Raw genomic sequence first — 22,926 nt, forward strand, 5'->3', positions numbered from 1 at the left:
GGGGGGACCCTTATATCCGGGACATAAAAACACATAAGGGGGGACCCTTATATCCGGGACATAAAAACACATAAGGGGGGACCCTTATATCCGGGACATAAAAACACATAAGGGGGGATCCTTATATTCGGGACATAAAAACACATAAGGGGGGACCCTTATATCCGGGACATAAAAACACATAAGGGGGGACCCTTATATCTGGGCCTTAAAAACACGTAAGGGGGGACCCTTATATCCGGGACATAAAAACACATAAGGGGGACCCTTATATCCGGGACATAAAAACACATAAGGGGGGACCCTTATATCCGGGGCATAAAAACACATAAGGGGGGACCCTTATATCCGGGCCTTAAAAACACGTAAGGGGGGACCCTTATATCCGGGACATAAAAACACATAAGGGGGACCCTTATATCCGGGACATAAAAACACATAAGGGGGGACCCTTATATCCGGGACATAAAAACACATAAGGAGGGACCCTTATATCCGGGACATAACAACACATTAGGGGGGACCCTTATATCCGGGACATAAAAACACGTAAGGGGGACCCTTATATCCGGGACATAAAAACACATAAGGGGGGACCCTTATATCCTGGACATAAAAACACATAAGGGGGGACCCTTATATTCGGGACATAAAAATACATAAGGGGGGACACTTATTTTCGGGACATAAAAACACATAAGGGGGGGCCCTTATATCCGGGACATAAAAACACATAAGGGGGGATCCTTGTATTCGGGACATAAAAACACATAAGGGGGGACCCTTATATCCAGGACATAAAAACACATAAGGGGGGACCCTTATATCCGGGCCTTAAAAACACGTAAGGGGGCACACTTATATCCGGGACATAAAAACACATAAGGGGGACCCTTATATCCGGGACATAAAAACACATAAGGGGGGACCCTTATATCCGGTACATAACAACACATTAGTGGGGACCCTTATATCCGGGACATAAAAACACGTAAGGGGGACCCTTATATCCTGGACATAAAAACACATAAGGGGGGACCCTTATATCCGGGACATAAAAACACATAAGGGGGGGCCCTTATATCCGGGACATAAAAACACATAAGGGGGGACCCTTATATCCGGTACATAAAAACACATAAGGGGGACCCTTATATCCGGGACATAAAAACACATAAGGGGGGATCCTTATATTCGGGACATAAAAACATATAAGGGGGGACCCTTATATCCGGGACATAAAAACACATAAGGGGGGACCCTTAAATCCGGGACATAAAAACACATAAGGGGGGACCCTTATATCCGGGACATAAAAACACATAAGGGGGGACCCTTATATCCAGGACTTAAAAACACATAAGGGGGGACCCTTATATCCGGGACATAAAAACACATAAGGGGGGACCCTTATATCCGGGACATAAAAACACAGAAGGGGGGACCCTTATATCCGGGACATAAAAACATATAAGGGGGGAAACCCTTATATCCAGGACATAAAAAGACATAAGGGGGGACCCTAATATCCGGGACATAAAAACACGTAAGGGGGGACCCTTATATCCTGGACATAAAAACACATAAGGGGGACTCTTATATCCGGGACATGAAACACATAAGGGGGGACCCTTATATCCCGGACATGAAACACATAAGGGGGGACCCTTATATCCGGGACATAAAAACCCATAAGGGGGGACCCTTATATCCGGGACATAAAAACACATAACGGGGGACCCTTATATCCGGGACATAAAAACACATAAGGGGGGACCCTTATATCCTGGACATAAAAACACATAAGGGGGGACCCTTATATCCGGGACATAAAAACACATAAGGGGGGACCCTTATATCCGGGACATAAAAACACATAAGGGGGGACCCTTATATCCGGGCCTTAAAAACACGTAAGGGGGTACCCTTATATCCGGGACATAAAAACACATAAGGGGGGACCCTTATATCCGGGACATAACAACACATTAGGGGGGACCCTTATATCCGGGACATAAAAACACGTAAGGGGGACCCTTATATCCGGGACATAAAAACACATAAGGGGGGACCCTTATATCCTGGACATAAAAACACATAAGGGGGGACCCTTATATTCGGGACATAAAAATACATAAGGGGGGACACTTATTTTCGGGACATAAAAACACATAAAAGGGGACCCTTATATCCGGGACATAAAAACACATAAGGGGGGACCCTTATATCCGGGACATAAAAACACATAAGGGGGGACCCTTATATCCGGGACATAAAAACACATAAGGGGGGACCCTTATATCCGGGACATAAAAACACATAAGGGGGGATCCTTATATTCGGGACATAAAAACACATAAGGGGGGACCCTTATATCCGGGACATAAAACACATAAGGGGGGACCCTTATATCCGGGACATAAAAACACATAAGGGGGGACCCTTATATCCGGGACATAAAAACACATAAGGGGGGACCCTTATATCCTGGACATAAAAACACATAAGGAGAACCCTTATATCCGGGACATAAAAACACATAAGGGGGGACCCTTATATCCGGGACATAAAAACACATAAGGGGGGACCCTTATATCCTGGACATAAAAACACATAAGGGGGGACCCTTATATCCGGGACATAAAAACACATAAGGGGGGACCCTTATATCCGGGACATAAAAACACATAAGGGGGGACCCTTATATCCGGGACATAAAAACACATAAGGGGGGACCCTTATATCCGGGCCTTAAAAACACGTAAGGGGGTACCCTTATATCCGGGACATAAAAACACATAAGGGGGGACCCTTATATCCGGGACATAACAACACATTAGGGGGGACCCTTATATCCGGGACATAAAAACACGTAAGGGGGACCCTTATATCCGGGACATAAAAACACATAAGGGGGGACCCTTATATCCTGGACATAAAAACACATAAGGGGGGACCCTTATATTCGGGACATAAAAATACATAAGGGGGGACACTTATTTTCGGGACATAAAAACACATAAAAGGGGACCCTTATATCCGGGACATAAAAACACATAAGGGGGGACCCTTATATCCGGGACATAAAAACACATAAGGGGGGACCCTTATATCCGGGACATAAAAACACATAAGGGGGGACCCTTATATCCGGGACATAAAAACACATAAGGGGGGATCCTTATATTCGGGACATAAAAACACATAAGGGGGGACCCTTATATCCGGGACATAAAACACATAAGGGGGGACCCTTATATCCGGGACATAAAAACACATAAGGGGGGACCCTTATATCCGGGACATAAAAACACATAAGGGGGGACCCTTATATCCTGGACATAAAAACACATAAGGAGAACCCTTATATCCGGGACATAAAAACACATAAGGGGGGACCCTTATATCCGGGACATAAAAACACATAAGGTGGGACCCTTATATCCGGGACATAAAAACACATAAGGGGGGACCCTTACATCCGGGACATAAAAACACATAAGGGGGGACCCTTATATCCGGGACATAAAAACGTATAAGGGGGGGAAACCCTTATATCCAGGACAAAAAAACACATAAGGGGGACCCTAATATCCGGGACATAAAAACACGTAAGGGGGGACCCTTATATCCGGGACATAAAAACCCATAAGGGGGGACCCTTATATCCGGGACATAAAAACACATAAGGGGGGACCCTTTTATCCGGGACATAAAAACACATAAGGGGGACCCTTATATCCAGGACTTAAAAACACATAAGGGGGGGCCCTTATATCTGGGACATAAAAACACATAAGGGGGGACCCTTATATCCGGGACATAAAAACACAGAAGGGGGGACCCTTATATCCGGGACATAAAAACATATAAGGGGGGAAACCCTTATATCCAGGACATAAAAAGACATAAGGGGGACCCTAATATCCGGGACATAAAAACACGTATGGGGGGACCCTTATATCCTGGACATAAAAACACATAAGGGGGGACTCTTATATCCGGGACATGAAACACATAAGGGGGGAACCTTATATCCCGGACATGAAACACATAAGGGGGGACCCTTATATCCTGGACATAAAAACCCATAAGGGGGGACCCTTATATCCGGGACATAAAAACACATAAGGGGGGACCCTTATATCCGGGACATAAAAACACATAAGGGGGGACCCTTATATCCTGGACATAAAAACACATAAGGGGGGACCCTTATATCCGGGACATAAAAACACATAAGGGCTCGATTCACAAAGCGGTGCAAACAGAATTCTCGCGCGCACCGGACTTTGCGCGCGATCACGCGCGCAAAGCGCTATGCTCGCGCGCAGATATGTAGCAGCCGCGCGGAAAGCGTTGTTATCGCGCACAAAACGCGGTAGGCGCGTACTGCCATATGCTTCACGCGGAAAGCGGAATTTCACGCGAAGTACGGCTCAGCGCGCGATGAATATAACTAACAAATAACTGATAATCTGTGCATGCTTGCGAAGGCCTTCGCGCGCAAAGCGTTCGCGCGCAAAGCACTATGCGCAGTGCTAATTAGGTCCAATTATTTCTCTTGCTGAATCCAATTGAGCTAATTACTGTGTGGATTAAAGGATTTGTTTGAGGGTGTTGTTTTGTGGGTAGACATGGAGCCAGGTAGGAGTCAGGAGGTCCGTCGTAGTGCACGTGTCCATGCAGCTGCGCAGTCACCCACAACTGGGTATCGGCGCAGTGGTCGATTACAGAGTCGAGAATCCGGCCATGAGTATGGTGGTAGCCGCAGCCGCAGCCGCAGCCGCAGCCCCCATTATCACCGGAGTCCCAGGCACAGTCCCAGAGGAGGCAGACAACGCCACCGCACCGATAGTCCCCGTCCTGGGACGTCCTCTAGTCAAAGGGCCTCGCAGCAGGCATCAGCTGCAGAAGAAGCCCGTAAAAGGGGGGTGCGCTTTTCTGAGGCTGAGAACCTGGTTCTTTGTGAGGAGGTGGCCTTATATTTTCCGCAGTTATATGGGAGCCTGTCGAGAAAGACAGATGTGGCCTCACGAACCAGAATGTGGCGCAGGATTTCACGCAGTGTGAGCGACGTAGATCAACGGCCTCGGACTGAACAGCAGTGTCGCAAACGCTTTGCTGACATCAAATTGCGTTTGCGCAAGAAGTTGAGCAAGCAGCGGCAGTACGCGTAAGTGTTTAAATTGTAGTTTGTACGAAAATGAATGTTCTGACAAAATGCATGTTCAAAACAATACAAATGTGCAAATTTTTTTTTTTTTTTTTTTTGGTTGGTGTTTTTTTGTTTTTTAGGGTAATTGTTGGATAAATTGGGATTTTGGCCTATGTTTTTTGAACCTTTTTGGAATGTGCTTCCTGTTTTATTTAAAGTATTGTAGACATGCATTACCTGGACTGGTGTCCTGCTTCTATGGTTAAAAAATTAACATACCCTCAAAAGAAACCTGTATGATCGTGCTGGCTCAATAGGGGGTGCCGAGGTAGCATGTGCATTTGGCCACTTGGCCTACAGGTGTCCTGTTGTAGCCACCATCATCCGCACTAGTACATTTTTATTTTTCTTATGCTGAACAGTTAGGCTGCAGTAGTGTGTGAATCGCACACTGCTAATCCATAATCAGTATGTGTCCTGGATTGTCAGTCACAACATGTGTTTGAAAGTTTCATCCAATAACCACTATGAAACATGCAGGAGACACGATTAGCAGGCTAGTGAAGCAAATGTATTTGTTTGCATCTGTGAAAAAACGTTAATGCAATTGTTTTTGAGAAAATTTTATTTTTGAGTTGTCATTTGTTTAATTGTTGTATCCCTTTATTATTGTAGTCTTGGTACAGGTGGTGGCCCAGCACGCTCTGTTGAATTTACGGATTATGAGCGAGTAGTGGAGCCTTTGTTGCCGACTGAGGCCCTGCATGGCATCAGGGGGGGCTATGATGCACAGTTGCCAAGCTCCGAAAGTTCCGAAGATGGTAATTGATTATTATGTTGTCTGTTTCCGGGAGTAGTTTAGTGCACAGGAAGTGTACTATTGTTACATTGATAATGTTCTAACTGACACTCTTGTAGGTAATGTTGTGTCTGTGGTTTCTGGGGATGCTGAAGTCAGTGACATCGGCCATGCGATATTAGAGGAAACTGATGCAGGCGACACTACTGGTGAGTTTGATGTGTTGTTGAACGAGATGGAAATGGAAAGGTCTTAAGGCAGATGTGCTGCATACATTTTTGGTCACCCTTTTTAACTATGACACTTTTGTCTAGGTGATGTTGCGGATGTGGGAACTGATGCTGCAGTGACTGACATCTCACTATCTGGGGCCCAATCTGATGCAGACTACACTACTGGTGAGTTTGATGTGCTATTGAAAATATGTAAGGCTACTTGCTTGTAGACTGGGATATGCTGGACACCTTTGTTGATATTTTTTTTTGGTTTTCAATGACAATTGTCTGTAGGTGATGTGTCTGCTGTTGATGCTGTAGTGGGTGAGGAAATAGGAGGGCTTCCGATGGCAACACATGTTTTGGAAACTACTGGTGAGTTTTATTTGTCCCAGGAAATCATGTAAAGAAAGGGACATTAAGAGTAATATTGTGGATAGCATATTTTGTTTTTGGAAACACTAAACAGTTTGAATAGGTGGGCTGGCGAGATTTGTGTGGATAATGTGGTTGCAGTCAATTGCATGCACTTAATATACACATAAACGTGCAAGATGTGACTAATGAATGTCATGTTATGGCTGCTTATCGAGGGGGTGATGTTGAAGGGCCATCAAAACTGTTTGTTTTTTGGATTGTTGAACTTTCCCATGGCTGAGTAGCATCATATGTCTTGTCAACAGACTACAAAACAAACATATAATGCGTTTTTGCTTTTGGCCCACCAACCTAGAATCTACATCCAGCACGTGTTGATACTGTTCTGAGTGGATATGGAATCAACGTTGGCGCCACTGAACTGTCCCCACATCATTGTGTGCACCGGAGAGGGGAGATTACGCTATCATGACACCTACCATCTCCCCTCAGTGATTAACACACATCGCGTATGGGTGATGAGCAATACAATCGACATCAGATTGTAGTGTGATGCCAGTGACAGGTGTGCACATAGGGGGTAAAAGCAGAGGATCCACGCACATCCCTGCTGGCCCAGCGCAGACTGGTGGTTTCCACCGGTCCGGCCACCCTCCCCCCCCCCTCTGTCTGACATCATGGCTGGTTCTGGCCTTGATGACGTCATTAGGGGCAAACCCAAGCGGATTGGCCTTTGAAGGCTAGATGCTGGTTGGAGAAGAGGTGGCTACTGTGGTTCATCGCTGGAGGCTGGAAGGTGAGTGATGGCCAGGCCAGGGCCGACCCATAGGCTGGAGAGGCTCCCTACAGCCTCAGGGCGCAGTGTAGGAGGGGTCGCTGAATTAATTAATCTGTCATTCCAAATTGTGTTTGAAGCAGAAATAAATAATAAAAGGGGATACATACCAGTGACTGCAAGCCAGATAATGAGATATTAAGGTGTTGGGGAGGTTGTGGGCCCTGTGGCGTCTCTTAGTCTAATAGCAATCAGTGGGTGATGTGTGGGGTGGCAGGGATGGAGGGCTGCACTTTGGTGTCTCAGGCTTGGGTGCTGGAGGACCTTGTCCTGCCTCTGGTGATGGGTGTTTCCGTAAAGAGGGGACATTGGTCTAAAGGGGTGGGACACATAGGGCAGCACAGCACAGAGGGGATCCAGCTGCCTGCCCCCCCCCCAAATGGGCCCCCCCCCCGCACTTGAAAAATGGCTGGGCCCAAAGGAAGGGGGTGGGGGAGTATGTGGCTGGTGAGGAATTTACTCAAAAACCAATAGGTTGTGCCCTTAGCTGTGCAAACCCACAACATTGCAATGACCAAAGGATCAAGGATGTTGTGGCTTCACACAGCCAAGGGCACAACCCAATGTTATTTTTGTTATAATCTGTGTCCCATGGCGCTCTTAGGGCCCTTTTCCACTAGCAGTGACTAGCGTTCACGCTGAACGGGAGCGATTGCTGAGTGGCTAAAGTGCAGGCTACTTCCGGCAATTGCCTTCACAATGTAGCTATGCTGTACTGCATACCCAAATAGGTTGAAATTGTGCTCCGCCGCCAAATTGGTTTTGAGGGACAACAAACATCCGGGAGTGGCAAGAACCAACCGCAATTCCAATGTTTATCAAAGCATAGCGATTGGAAAATGGCTAGTGGTTTGCGATTCTTCTATTCATGTAGCGCAAAGGCACTAGTGGAAAAGGGCCCTTTGTGCAGGGCACAAAGTTACATCCAACAATGGTACTATATGTTCCATTGGGGGAGCTGTGGGGCCTCTTTGGATGGACATTGTTGTCAATCGCATTTTGGCGTGTGGTTATCTGTACTGCGCAGCCCACTTGCGTGTTCGCAGTGGAGCTGACGGATGGAGATGTTTTTTGGCCCTTTTTGCATGCAGATAATTGGTACTGTGGGTGCACTTGAGCATGCTTGAGACATATTGAAATTGGTGGTGGTGTGGGAGGATAGTGTCAGCTGCCGTGGGATGGAGGGGAGGGGGGGTGCTCAATAGGCTGTGGATGTTTCCTACAGGTGACGTAAGTACACCCCATGGTAAGTTTCGGAATACAGCTGTAATGTAACCACCATGTACCCTATCATTTTGTTTGATTGTGTTTGGTTAAGGTGGCCATACCCTATTTTGTACCTCATTTTTGACAAACAGATAATCCCTCTCTGAGACATTTGGATCTGAGAGGGATCGTATGGCTGCCTTTACAGCAAAAACTTTCACCGGATTTCTGCCTGAAACCGTTCCCAATCTGTGCTGCTGCTGTGGCTGCCGGGCCCGCATGTATTACCTGCTCCAGTTGGCGCCACTTCCCAGTCTCTGCTGTGTTTTCCGTGTCCCCTCTGGTCTCCGGCATGCTTCTCTGCTTCTTGCCCGGCAGGAAGTGTAAACCTTACATGGCCCTCTACTGATTACAGTTGCTCTCGGCCAGGAAGAAGTGCAGCATGCTGGAGACGAGATCCCAGAGGGAGCAGCGTTGACCGGGGGCAGTGGGGCTGGTGGAGCAGGTAATGTATTTTGCCTCAATTGCGTCAGGCAGTGTAATGCCGCTAGTGGTCTATCCCTTCCTGTGGGTGATTGATGTAATTTTGCCACACGCCGCCATCCACCTGAACTATCTATTTTGGGTCAAAATCAATGTACATTTTTCGTGTAGCCTGAAGGATGTGACAACAGATTAGATGAGTGATCGATTCTGCAGTTGATCTGCAGGCAAAAGGGCTAGTGTATGGGCAGCTGAACAAAATATATCATGTTACCCCTCCTAAATTTTTTAAAGTGATTGTATTTGTTTAGGTTGTGATTGTTGTTTAACCCTTTCTGGACCAGCACCCTCTGCCCCGGTAAGGACCATAGGGTGGTGGTCCACCAAGCTTCTGCTTCCCGATAAATAGCCAAAAGTTAACATTGCTCCCGCCGGACACGCCACTCTGTCCCCGCTGCAGGCAGCTCTCTCTGCCGTCGCTATGATGGCAGAGCGCTGTGCGCCGGGGGGGAGGCCCTTTCATTGGCTCATGACCCTGTCATTCCATGTAAGGCAATGGGAACGGCTTATAGTAATGACAGGGCAAGGAGCCAATGAAAAGGGCTCCTGCCCAGCTCAGTGGTCTGCTGTCATATAGGCGGCAGGCCATCACATTGTGGCGGGGGCACAGCGGACCAAGCAACGTGGACGGGCGAGGGCGTGCGGTGAATGGTACGTAGTTTATGTTCGGTCACGAACACCCCATTCCCTGGCCGCCGTAGATTGAAACTTGCTTGGTCCCCAGGTAGTTAAGAGGCCTACGCCATCATTTAGTAGTGTGAGATAGCAAGCTAATACACACATCTGTAACGTCCATCCTAATCAATATGTCATGTAGTGAGTTTGTTAAAAAGACACTTTAAACATGTCAGATGTAATAGTTTCTGAATGGTACAAATAATTGTATTGTGTACATGCTGCTTACATACAGCCCCATGTACATGTCAATATTAATGGATGTTGAAATTGTTCATTACACTATGTTGAATGTTATTAAAGGGACTCCGAGCAGTGTATAAACAATTGAAACATGCATACCATTTATAACCTCTTTTGCCTCTTTACAACCATGTCTAAAACGCTGCACTACACCTTTTGTACTTTATGATGTTTTCATCAATGTTAGCGTTTGTGGTGAGTTTCCAAGCAAACCTTGTGAAAGTTACAAGGGCTAGGGTGGCGCTTTACATAGGTTTGTGAAGCCTATAAAGAGCTTAGAAATAGTATGCATTTGTCCATTGTATGCATTTGTGACGACTTTGTGCGCTGCTGAGTCCCTTGAAATACAACATGTCCTATACGTAGTTTGTTGTAGATTGATGACAAATGTGGCATGGAATAAAATTGATTCATGATGGTACATGTTTGACTACATTGAAGGCTTGATAGATGTGAGCACAATTAGTTAATGCATTTGGATACTATTGATAGCTCTTCATAAAAGTCTCACACTGTGCAGAAATGTTTTGAATTACAACCGAGGCCAGACGTGTATTTTTTCTAATTTTTTTTTTTTGCTTTTCCTTTCTATTAATAGGTGACATTCAGTCGGAAGATGTGGTGCTGCTGCTGGAGCCGATACCTCTGGAAGAAAGCTTTGTTGGTGAGTGTATAAATGAGTAGGGTGCAGCTTGTTGTGCCCTGCAAAGATGTAGCTAAAATCTTTTTATATTGCCTTCCTAGCTGAAGATACACCACTTAAACTAGATTATGATCTAGATCAGGACATTGAAGGGCCTGATTTTGACCTGCACCTCTCTTCCGACTCCAATGACACCATTAAAATTCCCTCACCAGGTTCGGAGCAAGAAATTGCTGCTGCCGACTCACCACAGTCACGTGAAAGTGCTGCTGCAACAACAGGGTCACTGGAAAGTGCACATGGATCGCCAGCTTCACGGGCAGAAAGTACAGGAGCAACAACACCACCACACGGAGGTTCCCGGCCATATTCACGGGCCAGTTATAATGCTGACCAGTGGCACTCGAGACAATTTCTGCAGGCCCAAAATGAATATCGAGGCCTCATGGAGACCCAGCTGAGGCTAATTCATAATGATTTGGCCAACATCAATGCCACTAGTCAGGAGCTGGGGGTCACGTTACAGCAGGTGGCCACTGTGGGTGCGGCCCAAAAACAGTTATTGGCCCAACTGGTTGACAGGCAAGACCGCCAAAATGTTGTTTTAGGCAGAATGGCACGAGTAGGCGAAAACCTTAATATAATTTTAGGGCGTTTGGCTGATGGCGTAGACCGCCACAATGTTACACATGCCAGAATGGCAGATGCGATAGAAAATAACAATGAATTGCTGCGGCAAATATTAAATAAATGAACTTTTTTGCTAACATTACAGTTTCGACTTAGTATTTAATGGACCTTGTTATGAATGGTAATGAGACGTTAGAACATCTTAATGTGCTTTGTTTGAGCTAAGCTTAAGGCCCCGACACACACTACGGAATGATGGCTCTGTTGGTGGCTGGGGTTTTAGGCAACACTAGTGCGTGTGTAGGCACCTTTCCATACCTAATTTGTTAACCAAACATTTCTGACATTGGCCTCAATTTACTAAGCTTAACTCCTGTCTTTACTAACTCTTCTGAGCTGATTTACAGTTTACACAATTATATGACCATGCTGATAACTGTAAAACACCTCTGAAGAGTTATTAAAGACAGGAGTTAAGCTTAGTGAATGGAGGCCATTGTGATGTATGCACAACAAGCAAATGATTCACATTCAGTAACCCAAACATTCCACTGCAAGCATGTGTAAAGTATATGGTTTTTAACACAGTGGCTATGGTAATATAATGATGGCTGAGTATTAACTTATAATTCGGGATGGTGGCACTTAGTACAGTTAATGGGGAAACATGTGCAGTTTGATCACCTGATCCATTTGTCACATTCACATTCCCTGGTCCTGAGCATGTGGTCAACCAGGAAGTATTCACAGTCAAAGATAAGGTTACAACTCGGTCTCATGCTCCAAATTTTCACATGCTTCTCCTAGCCTCATCCATCCAGACTTGTAATGCATCAACCAATTTGGGTCATTCTTATTTTGACAATGCCAATAAAGTGTGTTAAAATACATTTGGCACACTACCAAAAGCATCTCCTGAAGGGCGAGCAACATTGCATGTTTTCCAGGAAACAAGAAACATTGCCAGTTGACTTCTCTTGACTGTGCACAGGTAATTGCATATGTATGTGCAATGTAAAGGCACATGCACTGTTCTTTCTTCGGGACATGTTGGTTCCACAGTGCGTTTAGGGATGTTATAGTGATAATTATAGCTATAACGTCACCCAATTTACCTCGTAATGTTTTGCCAATCCAAACAAGTTGCTACAAGTAAAATGTTATCTACAAAGAAAGTCATGAGTGCAAGTTTTAGTGTATAATATTTTTATCAAAAATATAAATATAAAAATCCTTAAAGGGGAAGTCTACTAACAAAAAAAAGGGTCCAAAACCACAGAACCCAAACATCACACAACATAACGGTTTGGCCACCATTAAGGGTAAAATGGCCGGACATTTTTCCTCTGCAGATTCACCCTAACTTGAGTCCGATGAGGACTGGATGGCATTCTGCAGGGCTGAAGTCACCTGGGCAAGTTGGCGGCAAATCCCAGCCAATTCAGCACGCCCTTAAAAAAAGAAAAACAAATTTACATTAACCAATGTTCCAACACCACAAATATGCATGTCAAGGTTTGGACAGTATTAAGAAGGAGAAAACCTACTGTTGCGGTGTCTTTGCCGCTGAGCAGCTTGTGGTTGCTGGGCAACCTGTTGCTGAGGCTCTTCGGCCTCCAGAGCTGGTGGCCCATCATCCCCATCAGGTTGGTTTGAGGGACCTGGCTCATTGGAGGGACCTGCTGCCTCACCCACATCCAGTGGAGGTGGTTGGTCCGGAGCTTCGTCCGAGTCATTCGGTGCCCTCCCGCGGCGTCGACGGGGTGGCATTTGTGCATCTATAGAGACAGACATACAAACATGTCTTGAAAGTCCATGCAACATTAAAGGTACTCAATTGGGTTGTCCTAATGGCTACCAGGCTGTATCTAGCAAAGAGTCAGCGCTGCAGCATTTTACGATGTGTTTCCCCACCCCAATTGTGGCTCTCCAAGCAGCTGTGCGGCAGCAATGCCCAGCTATTAGTCATGAATTCCTGTTGCCGCCGTCTAACATCATTAAGGGGGCATATACCACTGGTACTTAGGTGGTTAACTGACTTGTGGTGAACAGCACTTTCACACAACACAAGTGTTAGATGAGTTTGATTGGGCAATAAGTCCATGTAAAATTACATTGGACATAACACCATTATCTACCAAATGTCAAGGTGAGCAGTCAATTTCAAGTTGGCTTCACATGTAACTTAAATGTATGTAGTGTAAGGGCAAATAATAGAATGGAGAAAGTAGTCATTTCCATTCTATTATTTTGAAAATCTTAGATTGCCATTATAATACTTAAATCATCTGTGGGGCACATTAATATAATTTGAACCCATCAATGAAACCGGGCCAATAACTTTATCAACGTTCGTTTTGTATGAGAATGGAAATGGATGTATGGGAAGTAATGTGTTGCTGCAAACAAAACAAGTAATGGGTTGAGAATCAGGCTGCAGGAAACACACCTGTAGTACTGATGTATGACCAATCAGCACACATACACTTCCTGCTATATCTGTAGTTCAATGTAACATCCAAATTGAAAAATTAAGTTGCCTACAAGGCAGTAACGTATCTGCTTGGCCCATCGTTAATAATCACCATTATTTACACAACACCACAGGAAATTCGGTTTGTGGGTCACTTTAAAGTGAATGTGTACCATGATAAAAATAAAGTACTATACTCACCTATGGAGATGTAAGGGTCGGTGGAAATCAGCCTTCACTCTCCTTAAAGAGAATCTGTATTGTTAAAATCACACAAAAGTAAACATACCAGTGCGTTAGGGGACATCTCCTATTACCCTCTGTCACAATTTCGCCGCTCCCCGCCGCATTAAAAGTGTTTAAAAACAGTTTTAAAAAGTTTGTTTATAAACAAACAAAATGGCCACCAAAACAGGAAGTAGGTTGATGTACTGTATGTCCACACATAGAAAATACATCCATACACAAGCAGGCTGTATACAGCCTTCCTTTTTAATCTCAAGAGATCATTTGTGTGTTTCTTTCCCCCTGTTCTCATGCACTGAAGTTTCAGGCTGCTTGTTTCTTCCTGCAAACAGCTTTGCCTTTGTCTGTAATTCCTCAGTATGTGAAAGCCCAGCCAGCTCAGAGGACGATTTATCCAGCTTGTAAAAGATAAGAGAGAAGAGAGAAGCTGCTCTAATCCTAACTAACACACAGGCAGTGTGCATAGAGGGGCATGGAAGGGTGAGTTCATAGCAGAACCACAACACTGAAGAACTTGGCAGCCTTCCAGACACAGGCTGACAAGTCTGACAAGAGAGAGATACATTGATTTATTACAGAGACTGTGATAGTATAAAGTGCTGCAGTAAGCCAGAACACATTAGAATAGCTTTTTGAACTTGTAGGATGATAAAAAACAGGATGCAATTTTTGTTACGGAGTCCCTTTAAGTCAGTATGTTACTTTATTTTTTGACAACGGCCGCCATTCCCTTGAATGCCTCTCTCTCTATATCTATCCATTCAAGGGAATGGCGGCCGTTGTTAAAATAAAAAGGAACATACTGACTTAAGGAGAGTGAAGGCTGATTTGGACTGACCCTTCCCTCTCCATAGGTGAGTATAGTACTTTATTTTTATCATGGTACCCATTCACTTTAAAGTGACCCACAAACTATCTATATATATATTGTTCCAGACCAGTAGTTACACAAGCACCATAAAAACAGAGTTAAGGCACCCCTGCTACATGCATTGTGGTTCCTTAGACCCAAACCAATTGCTTGACTTAACACACCAGGCAGCGCAAGCACAACAATACCAAAAGGACATGTACATAAAAAGTTTCTTCTATTCAACAGCCTCTACGTCAGTGATGGCTAACCTTGCCACTCCAGCTGTGACAAAACTACAAATCCCATCATGCCTCTGCCTCCCCGAGTTATGCTTAGAGGTGTCAGAGTATTGCAGTGGCTCATGGGACTTGTAGTTCCACCACAGCTGGAGTGCCAAGGTTAGCCATCACTGCTCTAGGTTAAGAACCAAAATAGTTTTTATACATTACATACCAGGCACATGCTCACGTTGCACTTCTCGGAGGAAGCTCCGCTCTCTCCTCTTCATGTCCGACCACCTCCGCTGGATCTGGGTGATGCTGTGGGTGCCCCTGAAGTGCTGCCTCAGTTCACCCCGCAGGTCCTCCATGATTCGGTGCTTCTCAAACAGGTCCGTCTGCCGATCATAATCGGTGCGGAGTAAGGTCTGTAAGAAGACAAAACATTAATAACAAAGTAACATTTCAGTTGCAGGAAGACCATGTGACGTGATAAGATAGAGTTGTGCATATACAGTGGGTAGAGCACAAATAACTATGCTGTGTTGCTTTGGTTTAATTCTGTGTATCTAACAGTTAAATATGTGGCTTTGGAATTGCTTAACTCAGTACTGACAGTGTGAGCATACTCAAGACATTTGTAGCTCTCTGTTGGTTTGAGAATCCATTTTGGGTTTTGAAAGTGTTTTAAAAGTCAATTCTTAACAGTGAGGCACACACTCTACTCCCTGTGAGAGTCATCCACTTCCACAAATATGCAGCTCTTTCAAGCAGAGAGACAAACATTAACACAGCCCACTTCTTTGTATGCTAGCCACTGTACATACACATGTCTATCTCGTCATGTCACTTTGGTGATCCTTTACCTTGCCAACAGAAAACAATCTAAATGTGATTGTCAAACATTTTCTTCAATCAATATAACCCTGTCCTTTGTCGAAAACTGCTAAAGTTCAGGAAACTTACACACAATCGCTATGACATCTTCACCACAAACAACAAATGAATCAGCTCATTGAGGAATCTTTCTCACTGTACGCTTGCCAGTGGTGCAGTGAGCTACATAAGGAGTTATGTGGCCTGGGGCAGCTGAGCAATTAAGAACAACCACAGCTAATAGCTAACAACTGTTACTGGGTAAATCAGACTTCACTAAGATAACCAAAGACATCAGTAAACGGAGGGTATGGTGATCTGTAGGCACAGTATTATGCTGGGTACACAATGATATTTAGTGCTCAATGTACTGTCAGATCGATTATGCCCAACATGTCCAATTTGCTTTGCAAACATTTTCCCTGCATATTCTGAACAATTTCCGTGCACTTTAATAGGAAATCAATCGTTAAATAGTTTGAAAACCATCTAAAAGCAAAGCAAACATGTTGTAAAAAATGGATCTGACAGTAAATCGACCAGAAAATCTCAGTGTGTAGCCAGCATTAGTATGATCAAGCTACTAGACCCAAACCTCATTACAAACACAGGACAACAAGCAAGATGAGCGTTGTGGTGGTGGGTCACTAGGTGACTCAATTGCCAAAGTGTCCTCTTTCCACTACATGCAGATTGGATGCATCAAAAATGTCTCCAATGAATGGCTACGGCTCTTTTGACAGTAATCACAAATTGTATGACGCAGATTTGGCCATAGGCATTCATGTGAGTCACTTTTCAGCATCCCAATCTGTGTGTAGTGGAAACAGGCCCTTAGTGGCGTCATGACCTTCTCACATACACATACATTCCTATCAGGGATCAACAGGGGGCTGCATGTTTAACCGATAAAGCATTACACAAATAAACAACACCTTAGTGTTTTCCAAATGACATTTTACACATGCGTTAAATTATCAAACGTTTGATAAAGTGTTTGCAAAACGTTTGACAATGCTCCATGAATTGAGGCCCTTGTCAACATGTAGTCAAAGTCATAATGTGAAACATTACTACAAGTAGTTTTTGAATGGAAAAACCAGTAATTAGACATTGTCAACAATTCACTTTGAAAAAAACCACAGTTCTTCAAACATTATGTACCCTGCACTGGCCCTTTAAGAAATGTCAATCACATTGTGGAAGTAAGCTTCTATGGCTGACCAACAACACTTTTTCATCACAATCACATGACACAATCAACCAATACATCAAGAATGGTGCCACATTTAACATAGTACTGGAAATCAAACTGTCATCCAAATGACAAGTGTACACAGTCAGTATCCTACATCAGGTCTATGGACATAAACATTACAAAATACAACAGTCTGTGATCGCAGGTTGAAACAGCACCCTTTAGATACAGTCTTCAACAATATACAACTACATACAGACATACATAATACATACATAAAGGCATGACAACAGACACATGTTATACACAGCCACTAAATATTTATACTTACAGTGGCCAAATACACTCTCTCCCGCTTGGTGAATTTCTGCACCATGTTGGCTGCTGTCTGGCTCCAATTCAACACAGAAGATGGGTCACTTCCTGCCACTTCCTGTCACTTCAGTATGGAAACTGCGCCCTAACGCGCGCAGCGCGCAACACACAACGCACACGGGCGTCTTTGCGTCATGTGCGCATGTCGACTGACGCCATGCGCGCAAAGCGCGCATGTTACTGTGCGACATGTGCACATTCTACTCTGCGCCATACGCGCCTACAACTCTGCGCAAAACGCACGGTCTACTGTGCGCATCCTACACTGCGCCATGCGCGCATACATACAAGTTTGACAATGGTGCCCCCCAAGCACTCTAGACATAACAATTGTTATGGCGCACCAAACTGTGACAATGGCAACTACTGTGTCAGAGATGCAAGAAGGGAATGGGGAACAGTTTGTTAATGATTACCACGATTCAAAGTAGCTATAGAAGTGATTATTATGATCACAGGACCAATAGAGAGCTAATACTGTAGTTGAGGGAGGGCTCTTTGGGGCCACTGTGGCCCAAAGGGCCCGATGCGGTCGCTACCTCTGCACCCCCTATTGGTACGCCCCTGATTAACTGACATTAACTGTGTGTACATCATAGCACATTGTTGAATCTTTCAGTGCACAGTTGGACATGTGCAATGGGCTGGACAGTCCAAATGCCATTATTTGGACATTATTTGTCTGAAAAGACACGTGTAGTCCACAATATACATGGACAACAGCATTGCAAGGCTATGTCCCCATAATATTAATAGACCAAATATTTACTCTACGCTGCATTTTAAAAAAGGGGAGCAAAAAGGAAAAAAAAAATTCATTCAAAAAACTCATCAATGACCCTTGCCCGCACTACATTGCCAGCTTCATCTGGCTCCTCCACATCATCCAACTCATCCGATTGCACAGATAAGGGTGTGTGTGGAAGTCTGTAGCCAGGGAGGTTTTGTTTAATGCAAATGTTATGCAACACACAGCAGGCCACTATAATGTCAATGACCTTCTGCGGCTTGTATAACAATGCACCTCCACTGTGGTCGAGGCAGCGGAAACGAGTTTTTAAGTGCCCAAAACAGCGCTCTATAACAGAACGGGTACGAACATGTGCTCTGTTATAGGCCTCTTCCGCATTATTGCTTGGATGGCCAAGAGGTGTCAGAAGCCATGGCAGGCAAGGATATCCTGCATCACCTTCAATGAAAAAAAAAAAAAACATAATAAATAGACACACACACACACACACACACACACACACACACACACACACACCTAATTAGACATAAAACCATAAACTTACCAAGCAACCAGCCGCCATCACGATAAAACGCATCAAAAAAATTAAAAAGGCCAGATTGACGTAAAATATGGGCATCATGACACGAACCAGGGAATTTTGCGACAACAGAGAAAACTTCCATGTCAGGGCCACACACTACTTGGACATTCAATGAATGGCCCAACTTCCGGTTCCGATACATGTATTCATCTGCACTTGGAGGAACAAGTGCAACATGGGTGCAGTCAATGGCCCCGATGACATTGGGCATTTGGGCAAGATGGTAAAATGCCACTTTGACTGCATCCCATTGGGCACGGGAACTCGGAAAGCGGATAAACTGTCTGCTTATCCTCCGCATGCCCATCAGGAACTGGGAGAGAACCCTGCTCATGGTGGACTGGGAGACCCCACAGGCAAAGCCACCCAGCCTTTGAAAGCTCCCATTGGCCAGGAACTGCAGGCAGGCAAACAACCTAGTTTGCCCACTCACAGCATGACTTCGAGATGTTAATGGCCTGAGATAGGTCTCCAAATGAGCATACAGCTCATCAAAGGCTGCCCTGTTCAGCCTTGTCAGCCTCAGCAGTTCTCTGTCTGTAAGCAACGCCACATCAGTGCGTTCCGGTATGAGACGTGGAATGTGTCTCCTGCGCTGATTATAGCGGCATATGCGGGCAACAGTCCGAGCCTCATTCCAACAAACAGCAAAAGGCTCCATCTGTCAATGAAATTTCAAAGGAAATAACAATAACAACATGTTAAAACATAAGATGACACAGTTAACACCAAAAAAAAAAAAAAAAAACAAAACATTAATTCCACATATTCATGTTCAAATCTACATAACTATTGGCAACACCTTTATCAACTATTGGAATATGGATTGGGGGCAGGGCAGGCACTACCATAGAGGCAAAGGACCCAGTTGCCCCAGGGCCCCTGAGCCTGTAGGGGCACCAGTGGCTAAAAGAGGTTACAAATGCACACAAAAAACCGCAAAAAAACAAAAAAATTTGGTTTTTACAGATTCAATTACACAACAATCCAAAAAAATAATTTTTTTTAACAAAACCCGGCCAGGGTAACGGTTCATAGCAAATCCACCTTAAAATGCTAAAAACTATGCTTTTGCAAGATATATTAATGAGAACAATGGCAATAAGATGAAGAAACTGTTTTTTTTAAAGACCTTATCATTTGGGCTAACATAGATTTGAAAGTTTGCTTGAAACTGACAAACAAACTTCTACAATCTATGTTAGCCAAAACATTCCGGGGTTCAGGGGTATCTGTTGGGGAACAAACAAAAGCCACAACATCAAACAGCACTTACTTGCTCTATCGCAATCACAAACCTTTCTGAATAACCTCCTCACAAGGCAAGCTTATAAAGGGAAAAAACACCAGTTAATTGACAGCTACTTTAGTACATTAACATCATTATCACAAACACATGGTGAATTGATGGCGCACGCGCAGCACGTAGTGTTCTACGCGCGAAATAAGGTACGCGCGTAAAGTCATCGCAGAGTTCCATTCTATTATTGACAAGTTCACATCGCGTGATTTGTATTGAGTACGCGCGAGCCGACGCCTGATCACGCGTAAACAGTGTCATCACGCGATGCGGAGCATGTACGCGCGAAGCTAATTTCATTGCGCGCGTAAACCTTTACGCGCAACACTTTGCGCGCGAACCTTCATTTATCACGCCTAAACTGTGTTTAGGCGTGATAAGGGCAAATTCACCAGCGTGCAAACACTTTGCACCGCTTTGTGAATCGAGCCCATAAGGTGGGACCCTTATATCCGGGACATAAAAACACATAAGGGGGGACCCTTACATCCGGGACATAAAAACACATAAGGGGGGACCCTTATATCCGGGACATAAAAACGTATAAGGGGGGAAACCCTTATATCCAGGACATAAAAACACATAAGGGGGACCCTAATATCCGGGACATAAAAACACGTAAGGGGGGACCCTTATATCCGGGACATAAAAACCCATAAGGGGGGACCCTTATATCCGGGACATAAAAACACATAAGGGGGGACCCTTATGTCCGGGACATAAAAACACATAAGGGGGGACCCTTATATCCGGGACATAAAAACACATAAGGGGGGACCCTTATATCCGGGACATAAAAACACATAAGGGGGGACCCTTATATCCGGGACATAAAAACTCATAAGGGGGGACCCTTATATCCGGGACATAAAAACACATAAGGGGGGACCCTTATATCCGGGACTTAAAAACACATAAGGGGGGACCCTTATATCCGGGACATAAAAACGTATAAGGGGGAAACTCTTATATCCAGGACATAAAAACACATAAGGGGGGACCCTTATATCCGGGACATAAAAACTCATAAGGGGGGACCCTTATATCCGGGACATAAAAACACATAAGGGGGGACCCTTATATCCGGGACATAAAAACACATAAGGGGAGACCCTTATATCCGGGACATAAAAACACATAAGGGGGGACCCTTATATCCGGGACATAAAAACACATAAGGGGGGACCCTTATATCCGGGACATAAAAACACATAAGGGGGGACCCTTATATCCTGGACATAAAAACACATAAGGGGGAACCCTTATATCCGGGACATAAAAACACATAAGGGGGGACCCTTATATCCGGGACATAAAAACACATAAGGTGGGACCCTTATATCCGGGACATAAAAACACATAAGGGGGGACCCTTACATCCGGGACATAAAAACACATAAGGGGGGACCCTTATATCCGGGACATAAAAACGTATAAGGGGGGGAAACCCTTATATCCAGGACAAAAAAACACATAAGGGGGACCCTAATATCCGGGACATAAAAACACGTAAGGGGGGACCCTTATATCCGGGACATAAAAACCCATAAGGGGGGACCCTTATATCCGGGACATAAAAACACATAAGGGGGGACCCTTTTATCCGGGACATAAAAACACATAAGGGGGGACCCTTATATCCAGGACTTAAAAACACATAAGGGGGGGCCCTTATATCTGGGACATAAAAACACATAAGGGGGGACCCTTATATCCGGGACATAAAAACACGTAAGGGAGACCCTTATATCCGGGACATAAAAACACATAAGAGGGGACCCTTATATCCTGGACATAAAAACACATAAGGGGGGACCCTTATATTCGGGACATAAAAATACATAAGGGGGGACACTTATTTTCGGGACATAAAAACACATAAGGGGGGACCCTTATATCCCTGACATAAAAACACATAAGGGGGGACCCTTATATCCGGGACATAAAAACACATAAGGGGGGACCCTTATATCCGGGACATAAAAACACATAAGGGGGGACCCTCATATCCGGGACATGAAAACACATAAGGGGGGATCCTTATATTCGGGACATAAAAACACATAAGGGGGGACCCTTATATCCGGGACATAAAAACACATAAGGGGGGACCCTTATATCTGGGCCTTAAAAACACGTAAGGGGGGACCCTTATATCCGGGACATAAAAACACATAAGGGGGGACCCTTATATCCGGGGCATAAAAACACATAAGGGGGGACCCTTATATCCGGGCCTTAAAAACACGTAAGGGGGGACCCTTATATCCGGGACATAAAAACACATAAGGGGGACCCTTATATCCGGGACATAAAAACACATAAGGGGGGACCCTTATATCCGGGACATAAAAACACATAAGGAGGGACCCTTATATCCGGGACATAACAACACATTAGGAGGGACCCTTATATCCGGGACATAAAAACACGTAAGGGGGACCCTTATATCCGGGACATAAAAACACATAAGGGGGGACCCTTATATCCTGGACATAAAAACACATAAGGGGGGACCCTTATATTCGGGACATAAAAATACATAAGGGGGGACACTTATTTTCGGGACATAAAAACACATAAGGGGGGGCCCTTATATCCGGGACATAAAAACACATAAGGGGGGACCCTTATATCCGGGACATAAAAACACATAAGGGGGGATCCTTATATTCGGGACATAAAAACACATAAGGGGGGACCCTTATATCCGGGACATAAAAACACA

The 22,926-nt window shown here is 44.7% G+C and overlaps 1 protein-coding gene across 1 annotated transcript; it reads left to right on the forward strand.

Moving 5' to 3' along the window:
- Positions 1-5,753: 5,753 nt before the first annotated feature.
- LOC137537909 (uncharacterized) lies at positions 5,754-11,449 on the forward strand. The gene is made up of 6 exons (XM_068259841.1): positions 5,754-5,979; positions 6,077-6,166; positions 6,272-6,355; positions 6,467-6,547; positions 10,651-10,716; positions 10,911-11,449. Exons 4-6 carry the CDS (start codon positions 6,520-6,522, stop codon positions 11,447-11,449), a joined length of 633 nt encoding a protein of 210 aa, XP_068115942.1. The 5' UTR covers positions 5,754-5,979; positions 6,077-6,166; positions 6,272-6,355; positions 6,467-6,519.
- Positions 11,450-22,926: the final 11,477 nt, after the last annotated feature.

The sequence above is a fragment of the Hyperolius riggenbachi genome, chromosome 11, assembly GCF_040937935.1.
Source record: "Hyperolius riggenbachi isolate aHypRig1 chromosome 11, aHypRig1.pri, whole genome shotgun sequence".
Taxonomy (NCBI): Eukaryota; Metazoa; Chordata; class Amphibia; order Anura; family Hyperoliidae; genus Hyperolius; species Hyperolius riggenbachi.

Coding starts and splice junctions, on each gene's coding strand:
- LOC137537909 (XM_068259841.1), top strand. CDS start 6,520: ATGGCAACACATGTTTTGGAAACTACTG. Junction 6,548..10,650: donor ACATGTTTTGGAAACTACTG/GTGAGTTTTATT, acceptor TTCTATTAATAG/GTGACATTCAGTCGGAAGAT. Junction 10,717..10,910: donor TCTGGAAGAAAGCTTTGTTG/GTGAGTGTATAA, acceptor TTCCCTCACCAG/GTTCGGAGCAAGAAATTGCT.